This window comes from Dermatophagoides farinae, chromosome 2 (genome assembly GCF_024713945.1).
Source record: "Dermatophagoides farinae isolate YC_2012a chromosome 2, ASM2471394v1, whole genome shotgun sequence".
In the NCBI taxonomy this organism is placed as follows: Eukaryota; Metazoa; Arthropoda; class Arachnida; order Sarcoptiformes; family Pyroglyphidae; genus Dermatophagoides; species Dermatophagoides farinae.
In genome coordinates this window covers 3,228,392-3,250,549 of record NC_134678.1, presented here as the reverse complement: position 1 = coordinate 3,250,549, position 22,158 = coordinate 3,228,392, and the positions used below count along the sequence as shown (strand labels likewise).

Genomic DNA, 22,158 nt, shown 5'->3' with positions numbered 1-22,158 from the left:
GCAAATCTGGGCTATATGGAAAAATAAAACAACAACAACAACAACAAAATGATAAATATTATTGCTGTATATAAAAAAAAATGATAATAAAATAAACTCAAATCAGGTTCAATTTGTATGGAGAGTGAGGGAGAAATAGAGAGAGAAAGCTGACAATTTTGTTTTTTTTTTTGACAAGCAGCCACCCTCTTAAAAAACAAAACCTCAAAATCATAGGTTTGATTATGTTATTTGGTTGCCTACCGATGATTTTGAGGTTTGAGTGTTTGATTCTTTGGTTAAATGAAAATTAAAAACAAAAAACAACTACCTGTTGATTTTGGGTGAGATGATGATGATGATGATGATGATGACAATTGTGTAGAACGTCAAGCGCCTATCAGCCCAATGGGAAAAAATTTTCATCAGATCGGATCTATGGTTAAAATCAATAATCTGAATGTTTCGGCTCAATTGTGTTCGGTTTCTGTATGTTTATTTCAATGTAGTTTATTCGTTTGTTTTCATCCGTAAATAATTGTTGCCTTCTCATTTGATTCAAATATTTTTAAAGTTTTAATTTGAATTCTTTTTTCTTTGCAGTTTGTACATTAATGATAATGATAATGATAATTAATCACATATGTATTGTAAGTAAAGCGGTGCGATGCATTACAAAATGAAAGCACAAAATATTGCTTTATTTTTTTTCTGCAAAAAAAAGTTGAGAAACATGAACACACACATACATGCAAACAGGTATATCTGATAATGGATGCGATAGGCTTCCATCCCTATTCTTTCTACATATTATATTTAGCCTTTTTTTCTATTGTAAAGGAAAAAACAATGAATTATCCATTCGAAATGATACGGCTAAAAAAAACAATAGACCATCCTATTTTTTTTACTGATAAATGATGTTTCATATGATATAGAATGTTTGAAAGTTTTTCAAGTTGAACATTACTATCAGAAGAAAATTTTTTTTTTTAACAAGGTACACAGTAGTCGTTCACAGTAGTTTATTAATCAACAATAATAACAAAAACATAAAACAACAAGGGCGAACAAAGCCGAACATCTGTCATTAATGTATGCATTCGTTGTGTTTGTATGTTTATGTGTATATCATCTGTATCTGATGATGATGATGATGATGATGATGGCCGCCAAATGAAAACAACAACAACAACAAGATAATAATAAACAGGTATCATCAAATTGTGAATCAATTCATGGATGAATTCGTTCATTGCTGTTGTTGTTGTTGTTGATGTTGTTGGTGCAATGTCGGATGTTCATTATGTGTGTATGAGTATGTATTCACATGGTATATAGATTGTCATGGATATTTTCCATCAATCAGTAAACCAGAAAAATCTAACTAACCATCACTATTTTTTTCTATTATTATTGTTCGTCTTGTATAGTCGATGAATAATAGATAAACAAAACTCTTTTTTTATAACATAAAAGATAACAAATTATTAAAAGAAAATGAATGAACAATATTGATGTATGGTTGGTGATAATAATGAATGATTTCAAATCATTTATCATTTACATCCTATGGCCATTATTATTATCATCACCAATTGTTGTAAAAATGGGTGATCATTTTTTGTTTTGTTAAAAAATAAACTTAAAGTTGAAATATACACAGAGAGAGAGAGAGAGACAGACAAATATTTGACAAACAAAATGCACCCTGTTCCGCTTCTTGTTATTATCATCATCATCATCACCATTTTCTTATTATCAAACACGAAAACACACCTGCGTGATTCATATTGTTGCTTTGGATGTATAAAAACTATAATGATCATTTGATGCACGCAAATATCAATTGTAAGAAAAAATTTTTTTTTTAAGAAAAATTTACAAATTTTCATGATTGTGATTTGTCTAAAGAGAAAAAGACCACATTATATCAATCATCATCATCATCATCACGAGAGGAAAGGGACTATATCGACCTTAATCAATGAAAATACAATTTTCTTTTTTCGAATCGAATCCTTGATTTGAATTCGTATAATTTCGAAAAAAACAATCGATTTGGTCAATTTCGATTGATTCGAATCGGATATACAGGTCACCATTACTGATTCAATAATCTCAATATCAATGACTCAAAAAAAACATTGAACAATTAATCAATTAATGTGACAGAATGTATACAAAACAAAAAGATTACACTTACCACAATGTAATATAACTTGATGAGTGTCAAAACATAATTATTTTGTTTATTTTTTTTGTTCCAAAAATATTTCTGAATGAATGAATGAATGAATGGTTGTTTTTGTTTTTGTTCGATCGTTGTTTTGGTTACATACACACACACACACACACACACACAAACGCGATTTCAATTATTTAATTGATATTTATGATAAAAATTATCAAAAAGAAAATTTTTTTTCTGATATGATGAAGATATATGATGATTAAGATAGACAAGGTATTATTGATTAGTCGAATCAAATCAAATCAAATGACTATGATTACATTGGCAGCATTTGGATGTTTATATATTTACTATGTATGTAGTAAGAACAACACCACCACCACCACCACTATCATCATCTAGAATTGAAAAAAAAATAAATTTTTTTTTTGAATGAGAAAAAAAATTCATGTATAAACTTACGAATTAGAAAAAGAATTTCAACAATTTGAATTAAATTTCATCTTAACGGCTGATTTGCCCGTATATGTTGACATTCAAAAGATTTTCTTGTCGCATCATCAACGACGATTGACAGACACACACACACACAATGTGATTGAAGCCAGAACGAAAACCTCGTATATTCTTCAGTTCAAAACACTGATAGTTTTTTTTACATTTGGTAAAATCACGAAATCAATAAAAAAAAAGAAAAAATAATAATAGCCATCAATGTGTATAGCAAGGGGAAACCTTTAATGGCGAAGCAGAAACAGAGAGATAGGAAAAAGATAGCAAAGATGATCTAATCTGATCAAAGATTCTCTTCTATTTCGTCATCCAAGATTGCCACTGTAATAATACAACAAACAAACCCACTGAGATTATTGGCTTCTGGTATAAAGTTAAAAAAATCGTAGTTATTATTATTATTATTGTATTGAATGATGATAATGGTTTAAAATTCAAGAGAAAAATTTATATCTACAATCATCACCACCACCACCCGTAAAATACAACAACATGGCTCTTCTTTTTTTTTCTCTGGTAGGGATCCTATTGCATTTATTATTCGAATCGAATCTGCTCGATTTTTTCTTTTACTTGCCACACATAACATACTCTGGCGTCTGTTCTGGTTTAGTCAACAATCTACAAAAATTTGTGGTTGTATACAACACACGAAAGAATCTGAAATACAATTGTATGTCATCATCATCATCATCATCATCATCATCATTGCCGATCATTATTTGCTATTCAACGAATGAATGAACATCACAAACTCACACACATACACACTCATTCAAGAATGGATTGCTCCATTCATTCATCATCATTGTTGTTCTCCCTTTTCCTATCCGTTTTTTTTTTAGTTTTTGGAGACTATAGCCCGGTTTTTTGGATTTCTGTCGCTCTTTCACACATTCATTCTCGGTTGAGCGCGCACGCATTTAATACTGAATTTTTTTTATGAAATAAAAACAGTCCATATGCTGCCATCTGATAACTATTTCTACAATTTTTTTAGATATAATATTACGATTGTATCGATAGTTTCGTCAGTTAATGATTACGATTTATTTATTTTTCACAACATTCACATGTTGAATTGGTTTTTTTTTTTTGATTAATTTGTTTATATTATCATGTCAAGACAAAATTTCCGTAAAAATAATAAATTTCAAACATCAAAAAGAAAGGTAATTAAATTTCATTCAAATTTTTAAACTGTTAATTTTTAATTTTTTAACATTCAATTAACAATCAAAAAAAAAAAAGCTTGAACCGAATGAATTTGATCTTGAAAAAGCACGCCATGAGGTCTTTAATTTGGGAATTAAAGGATTTTCTGATAAAGATAAACGTGCAGCCAAACGTGAACTTGCCATTCGATTAGGCGCAACGGTAAAAATGTTTTTATTTTGCAGAAAAAAATGAATTTTAAATTTGATTTTTTTTTTAATTTAGCCAAAAAAACCACGTGGTAAAAATATTCAGCAACATTTACAAGAAGTTCGTGAACGTAAACAAAGAGAACGGGAAGAACGTGAACAACAACAACAACAAAATCATACATCAGGAACCACATTGAAACGAAAAAAACAAAAACCACAACCCAAGAAAAAAGGATTAAATGAAGTACGAGGAATGGATTATCAGTTAGGACGATTTCGAGATGGTGTACAATATTTAAGCAGACAAGATATTGAAAAAATCACAAAAAATAAACGATTACGTTGAATATTGTTTTTCAAATTTGTTTATTCTGTAAATATTTTTCCTGTTTAGTTTGAAAATGTACACCATCACCGGGTAAACTTGATTTAATTAATGGACATAGAAATATTAACAATAGCCAACGATCACCAAGTGTTTCCGAAAGATTTTTTTGCCAATCACTTAGATCATAATCGGCAATCGATTTGGCTCTTTCATATGTTGTACGATTCATTCGTAACAGATTAAAATGATAGATGAATAAACCGGAAGCGAATATAGCACCAACAATGCAAAGCATTGATATTATATTACAACAAGTTGTCCATAAATCGATCATGCCTAATAGATAGAATCCTAATGGAACAGAATGAGCGGCGATTGCCCATAAACCAAGATGATTAATATTCAACCAAATATAATGCCAATGCATTATCGTTGCATAAGTGCATGCGAAACCAACATTAAACAAAAGGCCCATAAAATATCTAAATAAAATGAACAAAAAATGGTATTAAAAATTCAAATTAATTTTTCAAAACTTAAACTTACTTGTAATTCTTATAGCCAATACAGCAGGCTTTATAAAATTGACAAATTTAAAATGAGTTTTTATGAATTTTTAAATATCAAATAAACGACTTACATGTGAAAACACAATGATGGTCACGTCGTAATATACAACGATTACATGTTTTGCAATGAAATGAACGTGGTGGTGTATTCGATTCACATACATAACAATAATGCCATTGTGGGGGTAATGGTGTTATAGAAGGCATTACCATACCGATGATCGATGTATCCGTATGTACAACCAGATAAAGATTTAAACAAGTATTAATAAGTAAGAAGATGGCCATGAATAAATGCAATGTAACGAAATTGGACACATTACTTTCCAGCAAATATGGACGTATCACAAATACTTCGAATATGAATACAATAATAATCATCGATAGAAAAAATATCGATGATAACAATTCCGAATAACGTTTCTTCCAAAACATATTCGTTTGTTTATGAGGTCAATATTTTATTCATTCAATTGATGATTGACAATAATATATTGATGAATAATTCTTGATATGTTGTTGTTGAAACAAAATAGAAATGTTCCATTTATCGGGTTTGATTTATTTTATGTGTACGTGTGCATGACTTATAATCTAGATTTCTACATATAGATTTTGATGGTTGTCATAGAAAAAAATAACGAAAAAAAATCAATTATACACAGCTCCAACAATTGAATTTCACTTTTACTTTATTTTTTTTAGCCAATGTAGAATCGATGATAATGATGAGAATTATGGACATCAGATGGCGAAACATTCTAATTGTGATTTTAATCACAATCAAAATGTAACGAAATGGTTTGAATTTTTATTTGAACAAAGAAAAAAAAAATAAATAAAAATGGTTTATGATGATATTTAATATAATCAATAATTAATGGTAGTGTGGTTTGAATGTCAATAATTGGATATAGTGCTGTGTAAGTGTGTGTGTGTGTTAATGGATGATGATGAGTACCGATAATTCTAATACAATTTTAAATTATTCTCATTTTTTCGTCGTTTCATTCAAAATGTGTTACAAAATATTTATCACAGTCTATAGAATATAAAGAAAAAAAATATAATTAGATGTGGGAAAGGAGAATGTTGAAAATTTTCAATTTTTTTTCAAATCAAATGTGAAAAAGAAATAGTCGAATCGAACATAGTTTTTTTTCTGGAATAAGGAACTTAATGAATGAGCCAATCGTTGTCGACGATAATTTAGTAGGTGAAATAAAAAAATAAAAATAAATCAATTCTTCAAGGAATAAAACTTGATCATAAATGATTACTTGATAATGTGATTAATTTGGTGATGTCGGAGGAGGAGGAGGAAAACCAAATGCACTAAATAGTTTTGATTTTAAACCAATTTTTGATAAATTACTATTACCACCACTAGTATGTTCCACTAGATTACCAAATGAACTGGATAATACTAAACGACGAATCGATGATGATGATGATAACGAATTCTATTGAATGACACTTTTTGTCAAGGAAAAGAATATAAATCTACACTATACATACATACCCTGTGATTGTTATTTTCACTGATGTTCTGTGTATTTATCATTTTGGGTGATGATGATGATGATGGCGATGTAATCATTTCGATTGTTCCGTTGTTTTCCAACGATTCCCGAGATCCATGTTCGAAACTATCCTTAAAAAATGATCGTCGTTTATCTTTGAGTTGTTGATTGTCTTTATAATCACTATTGTTTAAATAAGTAAACTTGCCTTGCCTGTTGCTCGATACTTCATGATTCTGAAAATAAAATTATTGATTTAAATGAATCGACTATCATATCAATCAAATATAACTTACATCTTTATTGATTCGCGCAGCAGTCAAATCTTCAAGAACTTCGGCTGCATCCATTTTTCCTATCTTACGATATAATGCCACCAAATTTTTCAATGTAGTTGCAACAGTTGGACTATTAATTGAATTAGAATTTTTTTTTCATTAAATTAATTAAATTTAAAGAAAAAAACAACAGAAAAAAGTTAATAACAATACCATTTATCAACCGCTTTATACCATCCACCATAATCGGAAATAGTTGGAGTTCCATTCTTCCTTTCTTCACGTTCTTCAGCCAATTGCCAAATAGGTTTATTTTCTTCATTAATATTACCGAATTCTCTTTCATGAACACGTGTTAATATCTCTTTATAAAGGGCTTCAGCTTCTTTATATTTAGTTTGTTTCAGGTAAGCGGATGCAAGATTATTTTTTGTCTTGGCCACATTTGGATCATCTGGGCCAAGTGCACTTTCATAGATTTCTAATGCACGCATATAATACTTTTCAACTTCATCATATTTTCCTTGATTTTGACAAAGTAAGGCTAAATTATTCAATTGCTTTGCAACATCTGGATGATTTTTTCCAAGAACACGTTCACGTATTTCTAATGCACGTTTACACAATGGTTCAGCTTCTTTATAACGTGATCGTTTTCCGTACAATACGGCCAAATTATTTAATGTAGCCGCTACAGCTGGATGATTTTCACCTAATGTTTTCTCACGAATAGCCAATGCATCATTCAATAGATTGGCTGCTTCTTTGTATTTATATTGATCACGATATACAAGGGCTAAAATGTTCAACATTGTGGCCACATCCGGATGATCATGACCACTGGATTTTTCCAGATCTTCCAATGCTTGTTTACATAATGGTACGGCTACTTCATATCGCCCTTGCGATGCATATTGTATAACCAGATTATGTAATGTACGCAAACGAGCCGGAATTTCATAACCGGGATTACCACCGGTAGCCATCTGGCATCCAGGTGGTGTCGATGTTAGTCCCTCAGGGTGAACATTATCATCATCATCATCATCGGGAAATCCAAGATCTAATGGATCTTTTTCGTTATCAGTTTTACTTTTTGATGTATAACTTTCTTCGGAAACCTAAAATCAGAGACAAAAAGTTTTATTAATCAAATCTATTCGCGTTTATATATCATATATCATTATAGATACGCTTACATTAGCTTCACCAGTTTCATATTTTTTCAATGAATTCATATATTCAAGATGTCGTTTTTCTTCCTCTAATTGGGCCACCGTTTGTTCGGAAACTTGTAATCTTTGTTGAGTATTTGCCAATTCATCTCGTAACCACGAATTCTCTTGACAGAGACGTCTTACTTGTGCACGAAATTTCTGTTTTTCCGCTTCGATACTTTGTAGATGTCCAGCTAGGGCCATCATTACCTATGATGCGTAAATGAAAATGGTTATTTCATTGGAAAAACAAATTGCAATTTGGAACACTTACATGAGCTTCATTTAGGCCCAATTCAATTGATTCAATACTTTTTCTAATGATTGTTGCCTTTTCTTCCATCAAACGTGTATTCACATCACTACCTTTAGATGTTTCCTTAACCAATTGTAATGATTGTAATAGGCCAGATAATATGGTACAATTTTCATTTTTTAATGCTTCCAAGCCTTGTATGACCGTTTTAGTATTGGCAATGATTTCCTCTTGAGACATACTAATCATGATGAATGAATGAAATGCAAAAAAAAACACTTTTCAATGAAAAGAGAATTTTCAAAACAAAACGATGAGCGATTTGATCAATCAATCCAAAAAAATAATAATGGTCAATGTACTAATCTCATCGAAATAAATTATAAACAATTTTAATCAGCATGAATTGTGAATGAAATTTGATTGATTGAAAAAAAATATTACAAACACATAATGGCTATTAGGCGAAGCAAAAAATTAATATATTCTACCACGCATACACACAACAATCATCAACGTCAACAATACAAGAACGAGCTCAAAAAACCAACACACTTTTTCTATTGTTACATAATCCATACTGATCATGTAGACATAGTTGTATTTAAAAAAATTTAAATTTTTCATCATTATCTCTTGAATAATAATAAAATATTTTAATTATCAGAATTCATTATATATTTCGATCGAATGTATTATATACGGATCATTGTTGTTGATACGGTTGTTTGTTTTTTACAATTTTTAAATAGAAAAAAAAGGAAAAAGCCATGATATTAACGATGATTATTTAAATAGCATCAATATCAATATCTAAATCTTTATCTTTATTTAATAATTTTTTCACCTCTTCCGATTGTTTCTTTTCTTCCAATTCAATAATTTTATCTGGTCGACTTCGTTCATCATAAACAACTTGCACTTCGTCCTCTTCCTCTTCATCGTCATCATCATCATCTTCTTCTTCGGCAATTTTAAGCCAATCAATAAATTTTTGTGCTCTTTCAAAGATTTGCGTTCCTAATTCTTTGACAGCAGATTTTTTCTAAATGAACAAAACAACAAAAATGATTGTGAAATTTTCAAATTTCATTAATTTTCATACCTTATCAGCCCAATCGATAAGAACTTTTTCATCCAAAATATCTTCATCATAGAATGTTTTCAAAATGGTGGCAACACGTGGAAGCAATTCAATGGGAAATTCTTTGACAGTCAATTCAAAACCACGAATCAGATATTTTTGACATTTGGGATTATCCAATGTAAACTATGTGATGATTTAGGTGGAAAAAATATTATACCATGGTGGTGGTGGTGATGGATGGTTTAATTATATTAATCATCAGAGTCGTCAAACTTACGCGTAAAAATAAATTTCGATTAGCCTTGATCTTTTCAGGAATTTTAGTTGGATCACGGAATAAAACTTCACAAAGAACAATGGCAGCTTTGTCCTTAACTTCTAAACGTTCAGCTTCACTAAGAATTTCCTTTTGAATGGCTACATCAATCGGTCCGTTAGTCAAAGTTTTTTCCTAAAATCAAATTGATTATTGTTTATATCACCCCAAATAGAAAAATAGTTACCTTGACAAAATCATAAAAAATTTGCATTCGTTGTTGAACAGATTTTTCAAGATCGTCATTTAGCGTCAATTTTTTCAATGCACTATTATCCAGATCTTCGGCAACTTCAGTTGGATCACACCAATCATTATCCTGATCACCATTTTCGGCTGTAAATTCATCGGAATCATGTTGTGGACTACCACTACGACCATTTTGACCATCTTTGCGGCATTTTTCTTCACGTTCTTTCTTCTTTCGTTTACTCACTGATGCACCGGGTGCATTTTGTTGATCCGGTGGACACTTCAATATATATGTGGTCAATTTATCCTGTGAGCTAATTGATCCCAGATGGCCACATGCTTTACATGTGGCACTAATTGTACCTTTTTTATGATTAACCAACAATGTTGTTTCAGGATTATCACAAGAAGCGCAAAGAACATATTTCTTAATGAAACCATCTAATAAATCTTGTAAACGTGCTGCATCATGTGATCCATTCACAATATAACGTTCATTTTTTACATCACAATTAACCTGTGCTCCAAGAACACAACCAAAATATTTGGTTGGATCTATAAACAAGAGATAGAAACAAATATATGTAAATATTGAATTAAATATTCAGAATAGAAACAAAACATACACATTGGTGGACGATTCAATGCTTTAGCAATATCAACCATATTGACAATAACCGTTTTGATGCCATTGCCTTTTCCTTCAACTTTTGCCAATAATTTTGGCATCTTATACCGATAAAATTGATCGGTTAAATTACGATTAACATTAACACTGGCCATGATTGCTATCACTTATTATTGATTGATATATATATATATATAAGTATCCTAAAAAATCATCATCATCATCATACTTTATATAAAAGAGTAAGCCAATTAGTGTTTATGTATGTACATCCAACAGTAGGGAATGCTTTCAGCGTGTATAATAATGTATGTATATATGAATATGTATTCATATACTACGTAACATTGAGTGCTCCAATTTATACAATTTTTAACTGCTTGTAATTTGTATGGTAACGCTGTTTATTGACAGGATTTTGAGTAAATGATTTTCGATTTTTTCTCTCTGTGTATAGATTTTTATTTGATCGAATGAATAACAAAAAAGTCGCAGTCTATATTTTACACATTATCATCATACATTTTTTTAATGTATCATCATTAATCGAATAAAAAACGCTTTGCCGTCGTTAGCAGCAGCATTGATATTCGTAATTGAAAAAAGAAAACTTGTATCTTTTTTTCTGCACATAATATAAATAAAAAATTGTAGCAGTCAACTGGCTGCGCATGCTCCTGCCTATTGCCACCTCTTCCTATTTCGACCGAGAATGGCGGTGAGAGAAACAGGATGTTTCCAACTGCAAATTCCGAGTCCGAGCAACACAATTGAACACACGCTGACACAGACACATACTAGTGATTTGGAGTCAAAATAAAATTTCGTTTTTCACACCGTTAATGCGACAAAATATTATTTCATTTTGAATCCAGGTATGTTTTTTCTCTATTCCTACCGAAAAATTATTTGATGATTTCAATTACAATTCATTAAAGAAATTAGTTGGCCATTCGATTCGAAAATCAACGATTTTGTTAAATTTTTCATTCAAATTCCATTTAATTCTTTGTTGTGTTCGAGTGCGGTTATTTAATTGACGCATTGAATCCGTGTTTTTAATAAAACCAAATTATATGACGTCTTTATTGGAAATTAGTTTCGGTATGTATTGTTTTGTTGTTATTGTTTGGTATAAATATCATCATGTTTTTCGCACTTAATCTTTATTTTTGTTTTTTGTTCCAAATAATATAGTCGCAAACATAATCCAACACGAGTGGAAGAAATACGAATTGGATTTTAGACATTCAAAAATATCATCGTTTATGCCCGAGCGATTATTTTGGTAATGTTTGAAGGATTTTTTGTTTTTGAATATTAGTAGTGGACAGGAAAGGACAAACTCAAATTTTTGAGTTTTTGAAAAAAAGAAACGAAAAAAGATTTACAGTACTATCCCGCTTAACGTGGGGGTAACGTCTCAAAAATTTAAAGCGTAAAGACAACGTTAAGAAAAGAAAATAATGTGTTTTGTGTTGCTCATGTTACAAAAAGTGTGTGTCTGAAGTTGTTCAAAATATCGTTATTTACTAATTTGCAAATAGCAAAAAAAAAATTAATTGTTTTTTTCTTACATTTCAGGTTTTCTAAGCATTGCATTAGAAGTCGGAAAAAATATACTTGATCCTTACACATCATACACCTGAATATTCCCAATATATACACAGGGAATAAAGTGAGCAGGGTAAACTGCAAGATTGAGTGTATACTTGCAGGTTATTTAGCAGGCTAAACTGCAAAGTTACATATTAACCTCCATCAAAGAATGGTAAATACGCTTTCTAATTGGAGGTTAAGCTCCGATTTTGAATTTCATTATTAATCAAATTTAGAATTTAATTGATAAATTCTAAAAAATAAATTTTTAAATCATGAAATATCAAAATATCACTTCAGAAATGAATAACAAATAACCCATTATGGAAATAATTTTTCATTCATTCATTTTTAATGTAATTTTACAATGTTATGATTGTTGTTGTTTTCGTTGCCAAATGTTAATGGATATTGTTTTTGTTTTTTAAATTTTTATTCAATTTAATTTTAAAGCTATGATTTATCTCATAAAAGAATTAACCTACATCACAATTAATCTTTAAAAAAAAAATAAAAAATCTATCTGGTTGAACAATGCTAATACAAATGTAATAAATTACTGTTCGAATATATTGAATTATTATATGTTAACAATGTTTTGTAGAACTACTTGGAACAATGGTTCCGTTTATACTATATTTATATGTAAACTTAAGAACTGAATTATAACACTTGTTTTGTCCGTTTTAGTAAACCTTTATTTGCTTATTTCTATTCTACGATATTCTTATTTCTTGTGCATTACTCAGCATATTTATTTTATCAGGTTATGGGCTCACACGACTCAACGCCCTGATACATTAAAAAAAATGTATGATGATAATGTGTAAAATATAGACTGCGACTGCCGACTTCTTTTTTTATTCATTCGATCAAATAAATCTATATATAAATTAACGCCCAAATTCCACAACATATTGCATTATTGGGAAGATGCATTGGAATTTGGACCAAATTATCGTCACTCTTCGTATAAATACGAACGATTCCATCAATTGAACAAACGTTCAATTTCGACATCAAAGAATATGAAAAATCCATCTTATTCGATGGTGAATTTCATTCAGAAAAAGATAGCCTTGACACTCTTTAAAGAAAATTCTTTAGAGCAAAATTTTTACGAAGAATATTTGGAAGATTAAAGGTAAACTGTAATTATTCATAAAAAATTTTATTGATAATTTCTTTCATAATTTTTGAATTTTTTCATACAGTTTTCAATTTAAATAAAAAACAATTTTATTTAAAAAAATAAATTTATTATTTAGTGAATATTATTTCAATTATTCAAAAGACGCGCTATTAACTTTAAATATCATTTATGTCGAAATAGATCTCAATAATGTTGAAACAGTCGAATTTCAAATCAAAACGATGATGATGCTGTTGCATGCATACGCATATTTAGACAGTAATCGGCTCAATGTTTTTAAATAGCTTTTTTCTCTTTAACTGTCACTGTGCATTTTCAAATCATATGTAGTGCCGTGAAGCTTACATTTTTTCTCTCTGTGTAGAGACTTTTTTTTAATGCTATGTGCTGCTGCCATGCATGCATGCTTTCGAGTTGCGTTTTAATATATGATATGATGATGATGATGATGATAAGAGATATTGCGTTTCCAAAGATTTATCAAATCCGATTGTGGCGCCACACTTTGGCATTGATTAATATTGCCGAATGGTTATGGTCACAATGTATTATACAGGAAAAAAAAATTGTTGGAAACAAAAGAAAAAAAATCGAAAAATATTTCGAAAATCATTTTTTAGAATTTATTTATTTAATATTTAAACTTTTCAAGATTATATTAATTTAAAAATCGTCGAGATTTTTTCTGCTCCAAACTATTGATCGTATTCGGTATGGATGAACGTTTTGATGGTACCGTTTTAGGATCATCCAATTCTTGATGATAATGTTTTTTGAGAAAATCGATTAATATATTGTATTCGGGTTCGCGTACTGTTTTTTTGGAAATCAATTGATTATTAAAACATTTAATGCATGTGCATCATGATCATCATCATCACAATAACACTTACTTTCCAATGATTCATCATTAATTGAACGAATTTTGGATGAAACCGATAGAAATGAATTGGATGATTTTTTCATTGTACGTGTATTAATTTTGGAAAAATTCTCCTTATTAAATACAGGAAGATTGTTTAGAAAATTTTCTGATTCCTATCCGTAAGAGAGATTAATTAATATTAACATGAAAAACATTTAGTAAAATAAATTACCATTTTGGAGCCGTGTTTTTTAAATTCTGTTTGACAAATCGAAATTTTGTTACGTTGCGAAACCGCATACAATTTGAAGATTCCATTCAAATAAAATGTGACAGTGAAAGCCACGCGTTCTGATATAAAAACATTCGACCGAAATATTTTTTGTCCTCATATTAATTGAAATTAATTAGTGTTTTGTATACGAAAAATTTTTACCCAACAAAAAAAGAATGGATAAATTATCTTGCCTAACCTGTCAGATAAGTTTACCATCGACGACTCATCAACGTGAACATTATAAAAGTGAATGGCATCTTTATAATCTTAAACGTAAATTAAATCAATTAAAATCAATCACTGAAGATGAATTTAATCAGATAAAAATCAAACATACAATGGATGTTGGTCAAGGTCAGAAAGAAAATTCTAATGAATCAACATTCTATTGTGATGTATGTGGCAAAAATTTTGTCAATCAAAAAGCATTCAAACAACATAATGCAAGTAATAAACATGTTCGACAAATGGCCATCGCGGCTAGACTTTTGAATCGATATAATCATAATCAACAGAAAACTAAATCGAGAGATAAAGAACAACAACCCGAAGAAGAAAATAAAGACGAAGAATTTAATGAATCCGATTGGGAAGAAATGGATAGTGATGAAGAAATTCTTGAAACAATACCGATTGATGAATGTCTTTTCTGTAGTCATCATTCGACCGATATTGAATCGAATCTCACCCACATGGCTACAATACATTCATTTTTCATACCGGATTTAGAATATTGTATCGATGTGAAAGGATTATTACTTTATCTTGGTACAAAAGTTGCACATGGACATTGTTGCCTTTGGTGTAGTGATAATGGTAAAACATTTTCATCGACTAAATCCACACAGCAACATATGATCGACGTGGGACATACGAAAATAATTTTTCATAACCGTACCGAATCATTATTGGAATTTGAAGATTTTTATGATTATTCTTCCAGTTATCCAAATGACTCGAAACCGAAGGAAGAGGATGACGATGAAGTAGATTTAAATGTATTGGATGATGATAATTATCAGCTACGATTACCATCCGGTGCAATTATTGGTCACCGTTCATTGATGATTTATTATAAACAAAAATTACCTCCACAACAAAAACAATTAGTGCCTGTGGATCGATCGAAAAATCGTGAATTGATGAATAAAATTCAACGCGGTTATCGAATGCTTGGTTGGAATGGTAGCTGTGCTAATGGTTCAACAGGCCAACAATTTGCACGTGATATTCAATACATGAATCGTTTGAAATATAAAATGGAATTGCGATTAGGCCAAAAATCAAATCAAACAAAACAGACACATTTTCGTTGTCAAATGGGTTTCAAATAATGGGATGAAAAAAGCTGTAATAAAGAATTTTTTATTTGTATAATTTATACCAATTAAATAAAATAGTCATCAATGATATGAAATTAATAGTATCGATAATTGTTGAAATGACCATCAATGCCCAGCCATTCATTGTATTCAACATGGTTAATCGCCAATTTTTATCAAAACAATTATCATGATAATTTATAAAACAATCATGACGAATATCAAGATATTTTCGAATCAATTCAACGGAAACATAAAGTTTAACAATGACCAATATGAATAGTATAATAGCTGCTGTTAATAATAAACGAATTCGTTGTATCATTGGTGATATTAGTGAAAGGATAGCCATTACAATATACAATGGTATCAATAGATAATCATAATATCTATTTGCAATGAATAATGTTGATATGATGGCCAATAAACAGCTTATTACACTGGCTACCATAAGTAAATGTTGACGGCCAACAGTTTGGTCATCATATTTCAATATGATTTTCTTGTTATTTGCCATGTTTTTTTTTGTGTTGGAAAATTTTTCGATCAACAACAAATTCCACCAAATTTAATTGCAAAAAAAATATTGCTCCAATATGCAACAGATTTTTTTTGTTTTATCTCTTAGCTCTTGGATCATATTTGTTATCAGTAAATCACTAATGGTAACAAGTGAAATACTCAATAAGGTTTCTATTTACTTATTAATCGAATATATATCAAAGCAATTGACCGGAATAATGTCATTTTTGAATATTGTTCAATTTTGAATTATCATTTCTATGAAAAAAAATAAATAAATTCAAATTCAATCTATATTATCATATAGGTAATATATATATGATGATAGATATGCACACAAATATTTAACATTTAATATAAAATAATTATAATAATAATATATTGAATTGAATATTTGAGAAATGAATTAAAAATATGGCCTTTTTTATAATAATAATCATAATCATTATCATCAATATCATATCATGCAAGACAAATACATTTCATTTAAAATGGAAAATATATATAAATGGGCCCCATTCAATCAATAATTTTTTTTAAAGAAATAATTTTGTTATTACTGTCCAACAAAAACATTCATACCGGGACCAATTGTTGTTGTTTAGAATATATGGGAAAAAAATCAATCCATAAAAATATAATAATTATATATATCAGGGGTGGCGAACGTGCGCCCCCTGTTCAATAGAGCTCTGTGGGAAATTGGCACGCGTGCCAATAGGTTCGCCATCCCTGATATATATGAATGAAGAAAATAATAAATAAATAATCAATTGAAAATGTAGCCAGTTTTTTTCATCATGGATTTTCTCTTGTTGTTACATTTGCATTCCAAAATGGTTAAATTGATTATGATGATGATATGGATGACATAGATGTATGAATGAATGAATGAATGACAAAATATGGAATTGAAAAATAGATTTCTTCTGGAAAGAAAAATCTATCCACAAATTTTGTGTTTTAGAAAAATAATTTTTTTTTTGTTGTTGTTGCTGATGTTTTTCCTTTACAATATTGTTCCACCAAAAATAATATTTGGATGATGAGAGTTGGTGTGTGTGTGTGTGTGGATGTGTCCATGTCATTGGAACAATTCATGCAGCAAAACATATATAAATATTAATAAAATGTTTATATTCAACATGTGTGTGTATATTTGTGTGTAGTATAATTTGCAAATCAAGAAAAAAACGGACATACCTTCGTTTTTGCGGGAATTATATAATTCATCACTTGCATATTATTGCATAGAAAAGATACAAAAAAAGAAAATTGAAGAAATTGCTTGGATTCGCGATATTTTCATTGTTCTAGTAGTTCTTTTGGTGATTATGTGATGAGATAAAATGACAAAAAAAATAATTGTGAAAAAAATGATATCACACCATTTGATTGGTTGTTGTTGTTGTTGAATTTGTTTCGTTTTTTTTGGTTCATTTTTCAAATTCAATTACCATTGGTCGTTGGACATACATTATTATTATCACCATTATCATTGCCATTCAATGATTTACAAGCGGCTAATCTTTGTTCTAGATCTTGTACTCTACGATTTTCTTCCTGGTATGTTTGCACACCAATCTGTACCAATTCATTTAATTTATCATTCTTTTTCTTCAATTCAAGATTTTCTTTCTGTATCTTTTCGAACGCCGTTGTATTCTGATCATTTTCATTCTGTAATCGTAAACATTTTGTTTGTTCTACCTTTAAAAGCTCATTATTTTTATCAAGATCACTTTTTAACTGATGAATATAGATTAGTTTAAGTATAGAATCAATCAAGAATATAATCAATTACTTACATGTTTAGATTCTGTTTTCAATTCATTCAATTTTTCATCCTTTTCTGTCAATTCTTTTTGAAGAAATGTAATTTGTTGTTCATTTTTAGTAAGCTCTGTTCGTTTGCACTGTCCTTCTTGCAATTCTCCTTCAATTTTGCGAAGTCGTTTTTCCTAAAAAAATAATTTTTTTTTGTAAATAAAAAATTTACGACCATAAAATACATACCACATCTTCGAGAGAATTTTTATATTTAAGACTTTCATTTTCGGTTACATCCAATTTTAATTTTAGATTTTCGATTTCATCATTCGATTTGGATGATTTTTCCATCAGTTCTTTTTTCGTTTCTAATAATTCATCAATCGATTTCAACAATTTATCACCTGAATCGTTGTCATTGGAGCCATTTTTGATATTGGTGAATTTGGAAAATACATCTTTGAGAAGTTTTTCTTTCTTTTTCCCATCATCGATGGTTAATTTTAAGTTTGCAGCAGAATCTTCCAATGCCTCCAGTTCTTTTTCGAGCTGTTGAATTTTGCACAGATATTTTTTATTTGTGTCTTCAGATTTTTGGAAATCTTCTTTAGCTGTTTGCAAATCACCAATGGATTTTAACAAATTATCAATCGAAAGATCTTCGTCTTTGATTGGAAGTTTTTCCGAAATTTGCTTCATGAAATTTTTGTTTTCCTCTTCCAATGTTTCAATTTTTGTTTTCGAATCTTCCAAGTCTTCGTCGAGCTTTTGAATTTTGCACAGATATTTTTTATTTGTGTCTTCAGATTTTTGGAAATCTTCTTTAGCTGTTTGCAAATCATCAATGGATTTTAACAAATTATCAATCGAAAGATCTTCGTCTTTGATTGGAAGTTTTTCCGAAATTTGCTTCATGAAATTTTTGTTTTCATCTTTCAATGTTATAATTTCTTTTTTCGAATCTTCCAATTTTTTTTCGAGCTGTTGAATTTTGAACAGATGTTCTTTATTTGCGCCATCAGATTTTTCCCATTTTTTTTTAAATGTTCGCAACTCATCAATGGAATTAAACAATTTATCAATCGAAACATCTTCGTCTACGATATGAAGTTTTTCCGAAATTTGCTTTATCAAATTTTTTTTTTCTTCCAATGTTTTGTTTTTTGTTTTCAAACCTTCCAATTCTTTTTTGAGCAGTTGAATTTCGTTCACAGAATCTTTATTTGTATCTTCAGGTTTTTCGCAATTTTCTTTCGTTGTCTTCGATTCATCATTACCAGTCAAAGCATCTTTGAAATAATTGTCGGTGCTATTCGAATTTTCATTTGCATCTGTTGCTGATGCTTTGGAAAGATTTTCTTTAGCAGACGATTCATTGTTGATCGCAGTTTTCTCGGCCATTTTCAACGATTGTTTCAATGTTTCAATTTGAGCTGTGAGCTGTTCGTTTTCCATAACAATTTCATTCAATCTATCATTCAATTTTAATTGATCTTCATTTAAATAACAAATTTCGGCCTGATATTTTTCGGTGAGATTTTTCAAATTTTTCTCATAATCCATTTTAGCATTCAAAAGATCCTGTTGTAAAATTTCCAAATTTTGTTTATTGACATCATTAGTTTTACTACGTTCATCCATTTCAGCCAGCATTTTTTGCTTTTCCATTAATTGTATTTTCAAGTTATTAATCTCATTTTTCATATCCGAAATAATTATATTATGACGAGAAAATTCCTCTTGCCGTGTTATGCGATTTTTTTCAGCCAAACGTTCCATCTGTTGTTTGCCATTTTTCTCCATTTCGGACAACATACGAGCAAAATTGTTTTTTTGCATCTCAATCTCTTGTCGCATACGACATTCATTCTGTAGTTTCGATTTACTCATCTTCAATTCATTGTTGATCAAATCGAATCGACGTTTACTATTTTCCAGATTTATCTTCTGTGTATTGATCATCTCTTCTTTTTCGGTCAATTGTTTACGCAAACTTTCGACAGGATCATTTTTCTAACAAATAAATTGAAAATAATAAAAATTTTTTTGAAAAATTAAAAAAAACATACCGTATGCCAACTTAGATCATTGATTGATTGATCATTAGCCTGTATGGTCAATAAATGATCGGTAAGATCGGTAACCTCTTCCTTGGTGAATGATTTTATAATTTCAATTATATCATTCATGTTGAAATCTCGGGAAGCTATTGAAAAAATTAAATTTTTTTAATCAATTTTATAACAAAAACTTCAAACCTACATTTTGATAAATTGGATTTTTTACTCTTTTTCCCATTGGTTATCGGTTGATGATTATTTGATTTATTAATGGCCATTGTGGTAGTATCTTGAATGACAGCGGTCTTCATGGAAGATGTTGATGATTGATTCTTTATTTTAATCGGCTGTTCAACAATGGGATCAATTTTAACAGCATCAATTTTATCATCAGGTATCGATACTGGAACAGTAGTAGTAGAAGCAGCAACCGAAGAAATAGTAGGAATCGATTCATTTTCACTAGATTTTCTATGATCATCTTGTTTCAAAATTTTCGATTCATCAACTGGGGATGGTGCTATCCCATCAGTCAAACCTGGCAATGTTTTCTCATTGATATTGATTGATTTTTGCTGTATTTTATTTGCAGCACTTTGCTGCTGTTGCTTATTACTTGCAGTTTGTTTGTTAGTCGATTCTTTATTTGATTTTTTATTCAAATTCAATCGTTTCGTTCGATCTTTTCTATTACCACCTTTATCTACATTATCACCTGCAATGATATTGGTTGGTGTTAATAGATCATCATTTTTATTTCGCTGTTCTTCCAATGCCTGTTCATATGATTGTTCACGTGTTAAATAAAATAACAATACAGCGAATAATATTAATAGAAAACAGCAGATGGCTAAAAAATCCAACATTGTTCCATCCAAAAAAAAAAAAAACACGATCAATAAATTGATGAATGATGATAATTTGATTGAATTTTTTGGTTTTCCTGTTGAAAGAATATTTTTGAAAAAAAATTTAAAAATAATGAATGCATTTTGGCTGGGAATTATCACCTTTTTTCAATAGATGTAAATACTCCAAATGTTTATAATAATTTGAATTGCATAATAATCAAAACAAAATTAAAATTCCAAACGATTTCAATTTTTTTCGTTGGTATTCATAAATACACAAACAATTGTCATCAATGATGAGATTGATGACGAATTCAATTTTTTTTTGCTTTTTGTTTCGTTTGATTATTTACAAAAAAAATGACAACAAAATTGAGCACAAAATACCAGAAAACCAAACGACAACAGTGTCCAGACAAGCAGAAATTATTTGATTTTCATATCAATTTGATGATTGTATGATGATAATGATAATTGGTGGCGGTGAGGATGGTGAACAAACAAACAAAAAAAAAAATTTTTTTTTGAATCAAAGTAAAAGAAATGTGGAATGTAATAAAAAAAATGGGATAATTATTACAATCAAATGAAAATGATGATGTCAGAGATTTTTTCTTTTTTGATCATTCGATGCAAAACACACACACACACAAAGATTTGATTTTAATGGAGTTAATGATGGCTACTAAAATAAATTTTTCGAATTCTTCAGATTTGTTCGAAGAGAAATTTTTTTTTCGAATCATTGAAATTGCAAATTCAAAGAAAAAAAAATAAATCAGCCACACAAAAAAAAATAATTTAAATTCTTCATGGATATTCGATTTTTGGAATATACCAATCCAAGTTTTTAATGATTCAAATTTCAACAATATGACGATGATGATGCCACGTATCTCGAAGGGAAAGTATGGTTACTTTGGTCGAATTTTTTTTTTCTTTCTTCTTGTATGTTGTATGTTCAGGTTCAGGTTCGGTTCGATTTTTTTTTGTTGGTTCTTTAAGATTTTTTTAAGGTTGTCAGCTTTTTTTCTGTTGGTGGTATGTGTCAGTTGTTCAGGCTTTTTCTATCATTAATGTAGATTTGTATGTAATCTGTCTGCTGATGGTAATTTGTGCGGCTTTGGCCGGCTTTGTGTATGTGTGAAATGAATGAAAAGAAATTGTATAAGAAAAAGTTAGGCAAAAGAAACTCAAGATAAAGTGCAAAAAAGATGCTGATGATGTCGTCGCCGTCGTCGTCGTCGTTGTTGTTGCGCTGAGTTGTCGAATAACGACGATCATCACCATCA

At 29.6% G+C, this 22,158-nt stretch overlaps 6 protein-coding genes and 1 long non-coding RNA gene across 7 annotated transcripts; 3 read left to right on the top strand and 4 right to left on the bottom strand.

Annotated features, from left to right (window-relative positions):
• Window positions 1–2,667: 2,667 nt before the first annotated feature.
• Window positions 2,668–4,414, top strand: LOC124499040 (40S small subunit processome assembly factor 1). Its single transcript, XM_047062891.2, has 3 exons — window positions 2,668–3,858; window positions 3,938–4,063; window positions 4,127–4,414. The coding sequence occupies exons 1-3, from the start codon at window positions 3,805–3,807 to the stop codon at window positions 4,397–4,399; spliced, it is 453 nt and encodes a 150-aa protein (XP_046918847.1). The 5' UTR covers window positions 2,668–3,804; the 3' UTR covers window positions 4,400–4,414.
• Window positions 4,403–5,701, bottom strand: LOC124499039 (putative palmitoyltransferase ZDHHC24). Its single transcript, XM_047062890.2, has 3 exons — window positions 5,022–5,701; window positions 4,928–4,955; window positions 4,403–4,863 (listed from the first exon to the last, which is right to left on the bottom strand). The coding sequence occupies exons 1-3, from the start codon at window positions 5,383–5,385 to the stop codon at window positions 4,410–4,412; spliced, it is 846 nt and encodes a 281-aa protein (XP_046918846.1). The 5' UTR covers window positions 5,386–5,701; the 3' UTR covers window positions 4,403–4,409.
• Window positions 5,702–5,791: 90 nt separating this feature from the next.
• On the bottom strand, window positions 5,792–10,678 carry LOC124495723 (uncharacterized). Its single transcript, XM_075728530.1, has 11 exons — window positions 10,446–10,678; window positions 9,815–10,374; window positions 9,589–9,762; window positions 9,330–9,494; window positions 9,018–9,269; window positions 8,243–8,500; window positions 7,951–8,178; window positions 6,971–7,872; window positions 6,770–6,890; window positions 6,473–6,709; window positions 5,792–6,413 (listed from the first exon to the last, which is right to left on the bottom strand). Exons 1-11 carry the CDS (start codon window positions 10,600–10,602, stop codon window positions 6,243–6,245), a joined length of 3,225 nt encoding a protein of 1,074 aa, XP_075584645.1. The 5' UTR covers window positions 10,603–10,678; the 3' UTR covers window positions 5,792–6,242.
• A 175-nt stretch (window positions 10,679–10,853) lies between these two features.
• Window positions 10,854–12,564, top strand: LOC124499042 (uncharacterized). The gene is made up of 4 exons (XR_006959531.2): window positions 10,854–11,322; window positions 11,386–11,551; window positions 11,645–11,735; window positions 12,032–12,564. It is a non-coding gene; the product is annotated as an uncharacterized LOC124499042 (long non-coding RNA).
• A 1,235-nt stretch (window positions 12,565–13,799) lies between these two features.
• Window positions 13,800–14,422, bottom strand: LOC124499041 (uncharacterized). Its single transcript, XM_047062892.2, has 3 exons — window positions 14,297–14,422; window positions 14,093–14,237; window positions 13,800–14,012 (listed from the first exon to the last, which is right to left on the bottom strand). The coding sequence occupies exons 1-3, from the start codon at window positions 14,297–14,299 to the stop codon at window positions 13,858–13,860; spliced, it is 303 nt and encodes a 100-aa protein (XP_046918848.1). The 5' UTR covers window positions 14,300–14,422; the 3' UTR covers window positions 13,800–13,857.
• A 78-nt stretch (window positions 14,423–14,500) lies between these two features.
• Window positions 14,501–15,758, top strand: LOC124499038 (cytoplasmic 60S subunit biogenesis factor ZNF622). Its single transcript, XM_047062889.2, has one exon. It carries the CDS (start codon window positions 14,515–14,517, stop codon window positions 15,673–15,675), a length of 1,161 nt encoding a protein of 386 aa, XP_046918845.1. The 5' UTR covers window positions 14,501–14,514; the 3' UTR covers window positions 15,676–15,758.
• A 758-nt stretch (window positions 15,759–16,516) lies between these two features.
• On the bottom strand, window positions 16,517–22,120 carry LOC124499037 (uncharacterized). Its single transcript, XM_047062888.2, has 6 exons — window positions 21,026–22,120; window positions 20,218–20,958; window positions 20,025–20,161; window positions 18,202–19,968; window positions 17,994–18,146; window positions 16,517–17,934 (listed from the first exon to the last, which is right to left on the bottom strand). The coding sequence occupies exons 2-6, from the start codon at window positions 20,879–20,881 to the stop codon at window positions 17,635–17,637; spliced, it is 3,021 nt and encodes a 1,006-aa protein (XP_046918844.1). The 5' UTR covers window positions 20,882–20,958; window positions 21,026–22,120; the 3' UTR covers window positions 16,517–17,634.
• Between the last annotated feature and the right edge of the window lie 38 nt (window positions 22,121–22,158).